This window comes from Rhagoletis zephyria, unplaced genomic scaffold, assembly GCF_001687245.7.
Source record: "Rhagoletis zephyria isolate East Lansing unplaced genomic scaffold, Rhagoletis_zephyria_1.1 Rzeph_scaffold_00798, whole genome shotgun sequence".
Lineage (NCBI taxonomy): Eukaryota > Metazoa > Arthropoda > Insecta > Diptera > Tephritidae > Rhagoletis > Rhagoletis zephyria.
Genome location: NW_016157882.1, coordinates 161,570 through 176,343, shown reverse-complemented (window position 1 = coordinate 176,343; position 14,774 = coordinate 161,570). Strand labels below are relative to the sequence as shown.

Below are 14,774 nucleotides of genomic sequence, written 5' to 3'. Positions count from 1 at the left end.
AATTAGTATAGCGAATTACGACATTCAGAAAGAAATGAAGCATGCGCGTAAGGTTTCAACTCGGGTTAGTAAAGACACAAACCTTAAAATCTTAGCTATGGCAATACTATGGCCAACAGCTGTTTGACCATCGCGGAAAAGTCAATAAAACCGAAACTGATTTCCCCGCCCCCAATTAAAAGGTCAAAGGACATTTTCAAGTGGGTGGTGAAAGGACTGTCAAATGTACAACTCAATAATTTGGAAGTGAGCGCACAAAAGCAACGGACTATCCACCTGTTCTTCTATTTTTAGCAACTACCTTGTAAAAATAAACCAACTGAACACAGGAAAGGCATCGCGTTCACTTCGATTTTTCAAAAATTAAAAAAACAATTCCGAAAAATTATATGAAAGTGAAAAATCTGGAAAATCGCCGTCAAAACCAAAGGAGCATTCAATAACTACGCACGTCGTTTGGTGAGGGTTGTTAGCTCAGCGCGGTAGTGACCACGGTCACGGCACTGCCTGTGGTCACAGCAACGCGCCGTTGTTTATTATTCACAAACAAATCTATTGCCCCCAACTAGCGTACAGATTTCCTGTGTACGCATTTGCAGATTGAAGCCCTTCAAGAAAAGTATTGTATTTGATGTTTCTGCGTTACATCTGGACAATTTAACAATTGTAAAAATTTTAATTTTTTGCAGTCCACATTTAAGAGAAAAAAAGCGTTGTAAAATGGATCATAATAATCCGTCGACCGCGACTTTGGCCACAAATGCCGCTGGCAAACGACAACATCAGTCGACATCGCAGCGCAAGAAATCCGGCCCCAAGTTCGAGCTCTCCGAAGCACAAAAAGCCGATATTAAGGAGGCTTTTGATTTGTTCGATACCGAATGCACCGGCTTTATAGAGGTCAAAGAGTTGAAGGTTGCCATCCGTGCCCTTGGTTTTGAGCCGAAGAAAGAAGAGATCAAGCGCATGATTGCCGAAATTGACAAGGACGGCACTGGTCGCATATCTTTCAACGATTTCCTACAATTAATGACCATGAAAATGGCTGAGAAGGATACCAAAGAAGAAATATTAAAAGCATTTCGCCTTTTCGATGATGATGACACCGGGGCAATTTCGTTTAAGAACTTAAAGCGCGTTGCACGCGAATTAGGCGAAACGCTGACCGATGAGGAGTTGCGGGAAATGATTGATGAAGCTGATCTGGATCATGATGGTGTTGTGAATCAGGATGAGTTTTTGCGTATTATGAAAAAGACAAGTTTATATTAATCACGATTTCGTCGAAGACAGGTTGTGGTATGGCACTAAGTGCTATGCGCTTGATTTTGTAGGCGGAAGGCTTCTCGCTACATATTTTTACAATTCTATAAAATATTCAGTTTCTATAATTCTATGAAAGCTATGTTTAGTCTTTAATATTCTATTATATGTACTAGTGTGGATTATAGCCACACAGATTATGCCCTTTTCTTATAACGATATTAGTTTTAACTTATAAATATTATTTCTATAGATAATTTTATGCAACTAAGTTTACTGATACAATAATACCTCTGCTGGACTTATATATTGAACATACATAACTTATAAATATCTCTCCTGGACTTACATTATCATACAAACTTAACTTCATATACTTCACTATTTTTTATTGTTTTGCGCCATTTTGTTAATTGAATTGACTTCTTTATTGAAATACATACGCATATATGCATGATTATCTATATATTTGCAGTCGAGTTAAAAAGTTGTGTTCACCATTCAATTTTGAAAATAGGAAAGGGAACTTGCACAGGCTATGGAATACTGACTAAAATGTTCAAGCAAATTAGAGGCAGCTAAATATAAGGCGCTCAAATCTCGTTTTCAAATATTATACGCAAACTACGAATTTGCATTTATTGTTTTAATGAAAGTGTGGCTGTACCCAAAAACGCATTGGTGCAAAGAATCAGTATTTTTTTTTATTTCTGAACCACAGTCGATGAAAGTATATAATTTGCGCAACTTTATAAAAAATATGTATTGTTATGATTTGGAAATAAAAGAGACTGATGGATTTGCATTTATGCGTTTAAGGAGCCAGCCAGTATATTGGTTTTTTATAACTGCGTGAAATTTTACTGCCACATTTATTGAGTTTGCCTTCCGCCGAAAAAAAAGATACGGTTTAATTAAAATTTGCTGCAACTCAGTTTAAAGTTCAATTATATATGTAAATGAATAACTGCAAGCAGGGACGCTTATTTTGCAAAGCTTTGACATATTTTTTGCATTGTGTTTTTGAGGTTAATGATGATTATCTAAGGAATAAGAATTATATATTTATATGCACTTTTACCACATAGATTGCTGTGTGTTGAGCACTTTAAATGGCGATTTAAGATGAATGTACAAACTTTGATTAAATAAAATGCAAGTTTGTTTACAATAGTTGTAAAATATTTGTTTGATTTAAATAAAAATCGAACGCACTCTTGAGAGATTCCGCTAAACGCGCAGAGCTCTAAATTACTAAAACACGCCGAGACACCTAAACTAGATTTTGGGTCAGAGATTATGAATCTGTATACCGTTTTTCTAGATCAGGTCTTTTTCCAAATATATTTCCATTTTAATTTGCATCGTGAATGAAAAAAATGCGAACTTTAGGGGAGAGAAAATTAAAATATAACGGATTTTTTTTCAATCATCAAATTGGAGCTGACGTAGGGCCCGTGGGGGACGGGCGCTGGGGGAAAAAACACGTCCAACAACAAGGTGGGAAGANTGATTTTGGGTCAGAGATTATGAATCTGTATACCGTTTTTCTAGATTAGGTCTTTTTCCAAATATATTTCCATTTTAATTTGCATCGTGAATGAAAAAAATGCAAACTTTAAGGGAGAGAAAATTAAAATATAACGGATTTTTTTTCAATCAATAAATTGGAGCTGACGTAGGGCCCACGGGGGACGGGCGCTGGGGGAAAAAACACGTCCAACAACAAGGTGGGAAGAGTGCTTAACACCAGGCAATTTCCCTCTACACCCACCAAAGCTACTGAAGTTATCTCGGTACTTTTTTTTACAAAATTCTATTTAGTTGAAATGGTCTGGGCGAAATTCTTGCCTGCCTGCTTTGATAATAAATTTTCGACAAGAGACAACAGTGAAAGGTCCAGTGCAAAAAACTAGACCCTAGTTCCATTTAAATTTTCAACGATGGCTCTAAGCTAAATACATAGTAAGTTCGGCAGCAACACTCAGAATGAGTTCATAAAACTAATAACCAGCGCTTCGATTTAAAGAAAAGTAACTAACGTTTTTACGTACCTTTTCAACCTTCTATCTCTAAAAGACCCGACCACCCAAGCAAGCGGATATGCATACATTCGTAAATACATATAGCACAACTTATTGCTAAATTTCGGAATAACTACCTGCGTCTACCGGAGTATTGTGGTGTCTTCCAAGCTGAATTAAGAAATATGCGTNTTCTAGTTCATAAAACTAATAACCAGCGCTTCGATTTAAAGAAAAGTAACTAACGTTTTTACGTACCTTTTCAACCTTCTATCTGTAAAAGACCCGACCACCTAAGCAAGCGGATATGCATACATTCGTAAATACATATAGCACAACTTATTGCTAAATTTCGGAATAACTACCTGTGTCTACCGGAGTATTGTGGTGTCTTCCAAGCTGAATTAAGAAATATGCGTACAAAGAAGGCTGCTCTCCTGTAATACAAAAGCTCCATTACCGCGTACACTGAAAACCAGACTTCGATTTAATATCCACAGTGCGACAATCAGCCTCATTGCGAGAGTCGTGCCGAATGCAAGTCGTTTTTCGAGAGTCGAATCATATCGAAAATTTAGCGTCATTGCCTCAAATTTCCACTCGACTAGTGTATTAAAACGGAAGAACTTGGCAGCACTGCATAGTTTTCGACAATTTTCGTCGTTTACTTATTTCAGCACGACAGTAGACAATGCTAATGTTGTCGAGTCGTACAATTCAGCCTAATTTACGACTTACGCAATNATCTCTTCGAACGTAGCAATTCAAGGAACAATGCGTCACCTTAATTCCCAAAGGCGGTACACACTACACCTTTTGCGAAACTACGTTTATCACAGAGTTTGGTAGAATATATTAAAATAAACATTCAATAAAAATTTTAAAGTATTAGCACCAAAAACAACCGAGTTATATGCCACTTTTTAAAAAGCCCTACTTGTTTTTGATATACNCTCTTCGAACGTAGCAATTCAACGAACAATGCGTCACCTTAATTCCCAAAGGCGGTACACACTACACTTTTTGCGAAACTACGTTTATCACAGAGTTTGGTAGAATATATTAAAATAAACATTCAATAAAAATTTTAAAGTATTAGCACCAAAAATAACCGAGTTATATGCCACTTTTTAAAAAGCCCTACTTGTTTTTGATATACTTTTTATAATCAGCCTCATTGCGACAGTCGTGTCGAGTGAAAGTCGTTTTTCGAGAGTCGAATCGTATCGAAAATTGCATGTCATTGCCTAAAATTTCGACTCGACTAGTGTATTAAAACGGAAAAANATTTTCGAGAGTCGAATCGTATCGAAAATTGCATGTCATTGCCTAAAGTTTCGACTCGACTAGTGTATTAAAACGGAAAAACTTGGCAGCACTGCATAGTTTTCGACGATTTTTGTCGTTATTTCAGCACGACAATAGACAATGCCAATGTTTTAGCCTAATTTACGACTTACGCAATGAGGACCTTTGTGATTTAAGGAAACGAATGGTTCCAAGCCATTTGTTTATGCGGCATAGAACTATGCCTGAAAATAGCATTGTGAACGATCTGACACGGGAGGGCATTAATCTGTAGTCGTACAATTCTGCCCTAAATGACGTCAAGCAAACTATCTTCAAATGAACAAGACCACAAGAACCACACGATTGGCCACGAATTTGCGAAAGCGGTTCTGAGTCTCTAGTTCTCCTTGATCATCTATCGATTACCTCAGAGTTGGCTTTATCAACGGACACTCTTAAATGGCAATAAACGAAGAGCGTAANTAACGAATGGTTCCAAGCCATTTGTTTATGCGGCATAGAACTATGCCTGAAAATAGCATTGTGAACGATCTGACATGGGAGGGCATTAATCTGTAGTCGTACAATTCTGCCCTAAATTACGTAAAGCAAACTATCTTCAAACGAACAAGATCACAAGAACCACACGATTGGCTACGAATTTGCGAAAGCGGTTCTGAGTCTCTAGTCCTTGATCATCTATCGATTACCTCAGGGTTGGCTTTATCAACGGACACTCTTAAATGGCAATAAACGAAGAGCGTAAAGCCTTGCCCTCTAATAATTTCCACCGCAGTTGCAGAAACGAGGAGGAAGGTAAAGATCATCGAGCACTTTGGAAAAATAGATAAAATCAAAGCACAGTCTTTTGAAATAAGGTACATATGGTCACCGTACCCATACGCCATACGTGTATTTGCAAGGCGTATGAGTAACATTCTTTTCTGTTCATATTTGTGTTCGTATGGAATAGTAGCTTATGTCGGGAAGCCGGCTTTAATATAATGCGGCATTCTCTTTATGCCTTGAACGACAAGGATTTTTTTTGATGAGACTTAATAAGAATATTGACTTGCTAGTATCGGAACTATTTATTGCACGTTTATTGGGCAAAATTTCTTCAACTGCTCAGCCCCAGTGAGTCATTCGCAATCGTATGCTGCGAATGCCGATTTATACTAAAGCCAACCTTTCGACATAAGCAACTATTCCATACGAACACAGATTTTATACAAAAAATCATTGCGCATTTTCAATTGGATTATTCGCAACTGTTTTATTTCGCCATCGGAAAAATTTAAGGAAAATCTTTTAATTAAAAAAATTTTTACCTGTTAAAGTTGAAATGAAAATATCTTTGGACCATTACCTGTTCTAGAAAAACGGTGTTCAGGTGCATAATNGCAAGGCGTATGAGTAACATTCTTTTCTGTTCATATTTGCGTTCGTATGGAATAGTAGCTTATGTCGGGAAGCCGGCTTTAATATAATGCGGCATTCTCTTTATGCCTTGAACGACAAGGAATTTTTTTGATGAGACTTAATAAGAATATTGACTTGCTAGTATCGGAACTATTTATTGCACGTTTATTGGGCAAAACTTCTTCAACTGCTCAGCCCCAGTGAGTCATTCGCAATCGTATGCTGCGAATGCCGATTTATACTAAAGCCAACCTTTCGACATAAGCAACTATTCCATACGAACACAGATTTTATACAAAAAATCATTGCGCATTTTCAATTGGATTATTCGCAACTGTTTTATTTCGCCATCGGAAAAATTTAAGGAAAATCTTTTAATTAAAAAAATTTTTACCTGTTAAANGCAATTGGATTATTCGCAATCGGAAAAATTTAAGGAAAATCTTTTAATTAAAAAAATTTTTACCTGTTAAAGTTGAAATGAAAATATCTTTGGACCATTACCTGTTCTAGAAAAACGGTGTTCAGGTGCATAATCTACGATCGAAAATTATTAATTAAATTAAGTTTTGGCGATTTTTTGTGTCACTTCAAAACTTGAGATTTTACCCTCTAATGTTATTGTTATTGAAAATCACTATTCCAGCAAATTGAGCCATTTGTTCAAATCATATATTCATTGAAATCAAACCACATAAACATACTGAGTGATTTTATTTTTCTTTTATTTCTTCAAACAAAAAATGTTACATAAGTAGTTTATTTGCAGTTCGTCACTTAACTGAATTTTAGTAATTTATTTCGCTACAAATTCAAGAAAATTTTACAAAAAAAAAAAACTAACTTAAACTAAAAATCATGTATGTTTACCTTATATTTGGGGTTTAGTTGAATTTTTTTACTTANTTGTTACATACGTAGTTTATTTGCAGTTCGTCACTTAACTGAATTTTAGTAATTTATTTCGCTACAAATTCAAGAAAATTTTCCAAAAAAAAAAAAAACTAACTTAAACTAAAAATCATGTATGTTTACCTTATATTTGGGGTTTAGTTGAATTTTTTTACTTAAATTAAATTACATAAACAGGAGACACCACAGCTTTAACTTAAATTAAAAATAGTTTGATTTAAACTAAACTCACACAGTAAATACTCAATAAAAATACATTTAAGAAATACTTAAAAAATGAGCGAGAAAAAAATACATAAAAAATAATTTTAGGATCGTGAGAAAGTCTGCTTAAAGTTAAATTAAATTTAATATTTAGTCGAACCACAAAAACCACACTTAGCATACCGCTTTGCTGGACGCTCTCTTGATCACTAAAGCTCCGCAATAACTCGTATTTGTCTCATTGCGCGCTTTTACTTTCTCTCCATTCTCTTACTATCCGTCCACCCAGTTTAAAATACTCTTTCGCCTTCCTCTAATCACACAAATGGCCCGGCAAAGTAGATCTTTCGCTTACTCGGTAGCGGCTTCGTGCTCAAGCCCGAACCTTCGATGAATTTCTCGAAGTTAGCTAAATTCTTCTTAATTTTCTTTGCTTTAGCATGGTGCTGCTGCACCACTGCTGGCGAAGGTGGCACCAGCGGCGAACTTTCACCGAACATTGGAAAGTTCACAGCTTCACAAATGGCCGCATTTAAAGCGGCTACTTTTTCGAGTTTAGTATTCTCAACGTCCTGCGTCGTGTGCTTCATGATTGTCAGCTGGGGTTTTGCCGTCCTTTTATTTTCCACTACACTTTCTTCGCTCTTCTCCTCGGCGCTTTCGTTGTCCGGCTCACTGCCAGCACTTAGTATATCAGGCTTATCGCCAGCAAGTGAGAATTCTTCATCCAAGTTATACTCATCGGCTGCAGTCGCAATACTTTCACCATCTTCGTGTATGCCGGCGAGCATAGTGCCGTTATTGAGCGTATCGCTCACTTTGAGCAGATCGGGTTGTTGTGATGGTGTTCGGCCATACTCGGCATCCAAATTGTACCAATCGAATTCAGCTTGCATAGGCATATTGGTCGGCGTGTTAATCTCCAATTTCTGTTGCAGTGTCGTTTTTGTGGCGCTTGCCGGCTTCGCAGGCGTCGTGAATGTCAGACGCGCTGTGGGCGTAGTTGGCGAGTTGGGCAAACTCATGCGCTTATTGATTTCGGCTAGTATGTTCGGCATATGCTTGCGTTTGTATTGCAGTGGGCTGGGTGTATGCAGGTGTAGCTTGAGCGCGCTGGGGTCCGGACGGTTGGGCGATTTAATAGGCGTGTTCAGGTAGTCCACTGTTGCGGGACCGAGTACCTTCGGTGTGCTGTTATTATTATTTGGGGAGCTTATGCCAGCGGAATTCGGCTTTGTCGCAGTCGCAGTATTGAGTATGGTGGCGTTACGCGCGTTCTGCAGTTTCATATTAGGCGTTTCTACTTTAGGTGACATCAATAGGTAATCACTTGAGGGCATTGGGCGCTTTAGCGCTTGCAGTTGCTGTGGTTGCGGAAACTTTGACTGTTTCGGCGCTATTATGGCCGCCACATTCGGCAGTTTTGGTACATCAGCGAAAATCTCTTCGATCTCATCAGTCTTTTGGGAGACGGGGCATGTCTCATCCGAGGCAACCGTCGACACTTCTGCGTCCAGTTCGGAGATAGGCGCTTCAAGCCCCAAATTTGACTCTGAATCAGCTTCCGACTCGGGCGCCTTGTGCACATCTGCGACAATTTGCACACTAGTTATGCCAACATTTACCTCCGAAATTGAGCAGTAGTCCGGTTCAGGTGCTGCAGGTCCGTCCTGGTGCAGGTGTTCGTCTTGCAGCTCGTCAAGTTGCTGCAATGATTTCTTGAACTTCAACAAGTTTGCCGGCTTCGGCGGCAATGCTGGCGGTATTTTTGGTACTTTTACAACTGCGCTCACAGCGTTGCTTGTTGCATTAGTCGCCGTTGTTTTGGCAGCAGTGGACTCCATGTCTACATAGAGATTTGAGGAATTATGCTCGGACCCGATCGGTTCGTATTCGTTGCTATAAATACTCTCATAGTTAAGCGTTTCGAGGCGTTCGTGTTCGGGTACTTCGGCAAGCATGCCGCCTCGCGCGATATTACCCGTTGCAGTCTTTGTTGAGGCGGCTTGTTGTGTGGCTTGCGGATAGTAGCTCATGGAATGATATTGCGCTAGATTTGAGATCATTGCGTCGTTCGTAGTTTGCGCATCCTGCGCTACGTCATCATCGACATCTTCGTCCTCCTCGTCGTGTTCGTCGTTGCGTGGCACATGCACCATGCTATTCTTGGTTGAGAAGTGCACGCGCTTGCGTGTCAGCGTGCCATTTCGAGATGGCTGCCCATCGCTAGAGTGGCTATTGTTGCGCGAGCTGCGTCGTCCGCTCAGTGAGCTGCGGCGTGGCAAGTTGGCTGTGGAAGTGGAATTGCTGTAGCCCACTTGCAGGCATTGCGCGAGCTTGCTGCCTGCAGTGGTCGCTTCATTTGCGCGCTCGGCCATCGGCTCCTCCATGGACTGCTGCAGCAGGATCTGATTGACACACTCAAGCACAGGATTAACAGCACCGTGGGCATACGATTTGCTTGCGGCTGTAGTTGGTGTGATTTCCTCCTGATCGGAGGCGCTGGCATACCAATCGTCGGTGGAGGTTTCGTACACTTGCTTGGGCGAAGCCTCGGAAAAGTCAGTAGAACGGCGCATCACAATCTTAATGCTGCGGCCGCCATCATCCTCTGGCTCTTCGAAGTCGTCATCTTGTGTGGGTGAAAATATGCCATCGTCTTCTTCAATCTGAGGTGTGGCAGTCTTGGCGCTATTTTTGCTGCAACTGCTTAGGCTACCTTTGCTGTTGCTGCTGCTCTTGCTGCTCAGTCGTGAAACAGATCGCACTGTGCCCTCCATGCCACTCTGCTCTGACTCGCGTTCACTTTCACCCTTCACGCCGTGCATGCGTTCAATGGTGCGCGAGTAGATGTTGAGCTTTTCGTAGCTGGTTTGCGAGTCATCGCGGCTGATGGTGCTCGTATTCTCCTCCGAATTGTTGTCCAACGCTGGATCGTCGATGTTCATCGCACGTGAACGCATGTAGTCGCGGAAAGTGCCGGAGGTGCGTTTGCTGGTGTAGCGTACACTGCGCCGGGCTCCGTAAAACGACGATGAGACTGTATCATCACTCGATGAGCCGTGCTCAGTGGTGTGGTCAACTGGAGGGGGCGAGAAAACAAATTACATACGTGAGTCAAAACAAATACCCATAAACTGAATATAGCAAATACTCACCATTTTTTCTCGTACCATCTTTCTGCGTATTCTGTGTCCAGCTCTCATTAAGGTCAATGTCATAGAATTGCTTCTTACAATTAATGCATTGCAAAGCTTCGAGTACCAAACAGTCTTCCAGCAATTGTCGATCGCTGTACGCCGATGCTGGCGCAGTTCCACGCTCCAGCGCTGATTTCTTCGTTTTTCCGCTTCGCTCATCATCATCCTCGCCCCCACACTCACCCTCAGCCTCAGTCTCGGGCTCACCATCCTCTACCACGCCTTCGTCGCGTGCATTTTCTCCTTCTGCCTCAGTGATTTTTATCAGTCGCTTACGCAACGCACGATTTTGTTGCACCAAGCGACATATCTCCGTGTCCTTCTCCAATAGGCGGTGATTCACCGCTATCATATCCTTTTTCAGCTTGGACTCAAAGCAAAGCAGCGACTTAGCCACACAGGCGAGGTCTTCGCTACGCCGCCGCTTCTCCTTTGCTAGCTCGCGTTGAAGCAGCTTATTCTGCTGTTCAAAATGTGAGATCATTGAGATGAGTTTGCGGCGTTGCGCACGTTCTGGCGTCAGCTGCTGCGCGCCGCTGGAATGGGCAGGGTCAGCTGAGTCGGCGTTTGGTGAGGACTTTCTGCGTTCGCATAGTGGCGCACAATCGCCCGACGATGAGGCGGATGAGGTGCGCTGTAAGTCAATGGATTTCAGGGATAATGAGGTGGTTTTCGATGAGAGAGTCGAGGATGCCGATGAGGATGAGTTATTCGACGAAGAGTAGTCGGAAGCCTGTAAAAAACAGAAACAGGGTTATACGTTTGCATATGCTTTATGGAAAGAAGTCGCATGTACATTTTCTGTAAGAAATAATTTCGAACTTCGAAGCAAGAACGTTTTTTCTGATCAAGCGGAAATATACCTTGGATTTTCAAACAATTTATCTGCATACGTGAAATCAGCACATTATTTTATAAACCCCTCAAAAGATAGAACGCTTCAGCTTTCGTTCGACGAAGTATTTTTTTTTTCGTTTGATATTTATTACTGCCCGTTCCTTCCCCCATTAGTTTTCCCCACCCTTTCTGCGTAGCATTTCTTATCAAAACATCGCTTTCAGCAGCTTAGGTAAATATGAACAGTTGGGACGTTTGTTATGGAANCAGGGTCAGCTGAGTCGACGTTCGGTGAGGACTTTCTGCGTTCGCATAGTGGCGCACAATCGCCCGACGATGAGGCGGATGAGGTGCGCTGTAAGTCAATCGATTTCAGGGATAATGAGGTGGTTTTCGATGAGAGAGTCGAGGATGCCGATGAGGATGAGTTATTCGACGAAGAGTAGTCGGAAGCCTGTAAAAAACAGAAACAGGGTTATACGTTTGCATATGCTTTATGGAAAGAAGTCGCATATACATTTTCTGTAAGAAATAATTTCGAACTTCGAAGCAAGAACGTTTTTTCTGATCAAGCGGAAATAGACCTTGGATTTTCAAACAAGTTATCTGCATACGTGAAATCAGCACATTATTTTATAAACTCATCAAAAGATAGAACGCTTCAGCTTTCGTTCGACGAAGTATTTTTTTTCGTTTGATATTTATTACTGCCCGTTCCTTCCCCCATTAGTTTTCCCCACCCTTTCTGCGTAGCATTTCTTATCACAACATCGCTTTCAGCAGCTTAGGTAAATATGAACAGTTGGGACGTTTGTTATGGAAAGTTTTTGTAAACAATACCATCCTTTGTTTTTGTGTGTCCACATTTTATCAGATTTTATCGAAAAAATCAATTTAATTCGCGCTGGAGGTGTCTGTAGGTAACTCATTTATGGCGCTATATTAGCTGTCATCAGTTAATGGGCAAAGTGGTTGTTACGAGTATATTGAACGTATGCCTTACTAAAACATTTGTTGTTTTTTATATACTACTTATGTTGTCATTTGTACTAATAGTGCTGTCACTCGGTCGGAGCATGTTACATGCCATCAAAGTGAGTGTTAATGCGAAATATTAACAATCCTTTTTTTTTTGGTGATACGAGGCAAGAGCGCTAGAAAACTCCAGTAAATTTAGATAAATAAATATTTTCGCAGATTTAAGTCCAAATGAAGATTAAATAAAATAATAATAATAAATGTAAAGAGGCCCAACACAGAACCAAAACAACGCAACAAAGGATAACAGCTGACATCACCGCCATCCAAGAAATGCGTTGGACGGGGCTAGGCAAGAAATATCTGGGGCCTTGCGACGTCTACTACAGCAACAAAGCGAGATTCTAAAACATGTCGCTCATCTGCGCCCATGCGCCGACGGAAGAGAAGGACGAGGCGGCCAAGGATCTCTTCTATGAGCGCTTGGAGGGCACATACGAGCGCTGCCCCGCCATGATATCAAAATCTAGCTTCGCGACTTCAATGCCAGGTTGGATCCTTGGAACCACCGTCGGAAAATTGTGCCTCCACGAAGAAACGTCCAACAACGGACTTAGGCTGATCGACTTCTCCGGGGCCTGAAATATGGTAATATGCAGTACTAGGTTTAAGCATAAAAAGATCCATCTAGCTACGTGGCAGTCTCCAGATCGAAAACCGGGAAACCAAGTCGAACATGTTGTTCTTAGAGAGTATTCATTAACAAACTGCCACCACCGAAGAAGTAGTCGGATTTCAGCAAGCCCGAAAGAACAACTGGATGAGGAATGCAAAGAAGGCGCAGACAAAAAAGATGTCGCCTACAAGACACGCTGCGATATCGATTAAGGAAACCACAGAGAGAAGCGACACGTATTTGGCGCAATAAGAAGAAAGAGGCCGAAATATGTGAGTGCGAATATCTTGAAATGCTGGCCCACAGGAAAAACGTCCGATAATTGTATAAGAGAGTTAGGAAACTTACGAAAGGTTTCAAGTCCCGGGCGAACTCCTGTAAGGACAACAATGGCGACTTAGTTACCGATGTTCAGAACGTACTTAAATTATGGAGGGACTACTTTTCCACCCTACTGAATGGTAGCAGAATGGAAAGTTGTGGACAAGAAGAACCCAATCTCCCAGGCGATGATGACGGAGCCGATGTTCCACAAGTTATGCGACTCAAAAACAATGAGTCTGCTGGAGCTAGTGGCCTGTCAGCTGAGCTATTCAATTACGGTGGCGAGGAGTTGATAAGGTGCAAGAGTTGATACTTTTATGCAGAATATGGTCAGATGAATGCATGCCCGACGACTGGAATTTAAGTGTGCTCTGCCCAATCCACAACAAAGGCGACCACGCCATACGATCAGCCTTCTAAGCATAGGTTACAAGGCCTTATCGAGGGTATTGTGTGAAACACTGAGACCCACCGTCAACGAACTGATTGGGAGTTATCAGTGTGGCTTTAAAACTGGGCTCGAATCGTAACATCTGTTCACGGATCGAAAACCATGCGAAAAAAATTACGTCATACCGTCAGTCGCATAAGCTGAATGGGGTAAAGAGTACGTTCACGTATGTAATAATCCGAAAAATGTGTTTTTACGTGACGAGTAATACGATATCGTATGTGACGATTCGAGCCCTGGCAAATCTACCATAGAACAGATATTCACAATACGCCAAATCTTGGAACCCGGGAGAAAAGGATCGACACTTACCACCTATTTATCGATTTCAAAGCCTCTTCCGAGAACACGCAAAGAAGTTGTCTTTAAGCCGCGATCTCTGAATTCGGTATGCCCGTGAAATTGATGCGGCTGTGTAAAATGACCTCTTCGAGCCGTTTTCCACCAAATGGAGTTTCAGACAGGGCGACTCCCTTTCATGTGATTTCTTTAATCTGATGTTTGAGAAGATAATCATGCCTATTACCGTGTTCGACGAATTATATCCACAAGGATCTTATCAAAATCGCACTGGTATAAAAAGTGAGTGAGTAGGATTAGATTCGTGTGAATGGCATCCCTCGGATATATCCTTTTTCCGGTCTGACAGATACCATTCACAAGAATCTAATTCTTTACTCTCGCTTGTTACGACAGTGCGAATCGGATTAGACCCTTGCGGATGGCATCTGTCAGATACCGCATTAGGCATGAATAACAGCTGCAGAACTGAACCGTTCAGGATCAATTATTTTCAAGACCATACAACATCGGCAATAAGAGCCAAGAAGTCTGTTAAGCCTTTTCCAAGCTGGATAAAGAAGCACAGCGATTGGGTCTGGTGGTAAACGAGGACAAGACGAAGTATCACCTGCAAACAGTCAGCGCATTCGCTGCCCAGAAAGAAGAGAATTGCGTTCACTTGGAAACCTGCATTAACACCGAGCGGATGTTCGATACTCACTGTAAGTCCGTGTGGTTAACTTAGGATATCCAAACCAAGAAATGTAGGATTGTTTTAAGCGTGGTATTAGTCTTTATTCACAATAAAACCATGGGCGTTTTCTCTTTCATTGAAGTCTGTGTTAATAATAATACAAAATATGTCAGTTTTTGGCCGAGCTTCTCCTACGATTTGTGGCGAGCGCCTTGAT

General features: G+C 41.1%; 2 protein-coding genes across 2 annotated transcripts in view; one reads left to right on the top strand and one right to left on the bottom strand.

Moving 5' to 3' along the window:
* Positions 1-107: 107 nt before the first annotated feature.
* Positions 108-2,442, top strand: LOC108361580 (caltractin-like). Its single transcript, XM_017614221.1, has 2 exons — positions 108-619; positions 690-2,442. Exon 2 carries the CDS (start codon positions 721-723, stop codon positions 1,270-1,272), a length of 552 nt encoding a protein of 183 aa, XP_017469710.1. The 5' UTR covers positions 108-619; positions 690-720; the 3' UTR covers positions 1,273-2,442.
* Positions 2,443-6,929: 4,487 nt separating this feature from the next.
* Positions 6,930-14,774, bottom strand: part of LOC108361579 (serine-rich adhesin for platelets-like) — a 151,218-nt gene continuing 143,373 nt past the window's right edge. The window contains exons 3-4 of the mRNA XM_017614220.1: positions 10,274-11,048; positions 6,930-10,197 (exon numbers count right to left, since the gene is read on the bottom strand). Of these exons, the coding sequence (XP_017469709.1) occupies positions 7,433-10,197; positions 10,274-11,048 (3,540 nt within the window). The 3' untranslated portion in view covers positions 6,930-7,432. The remainder of the gene's footprint in view (positions 10,198-10,273; positions 11,049-14,774) is intronic.

Excerpts from the sequence above, each read along its gene's own strand:
- LOC108361580 (XM_017614221.1), top strand. The coding sequence starts at position 721 with ATGGATCATAATAATCCGTCGACCGCGACTTTGGCCACAAATGCCGCT.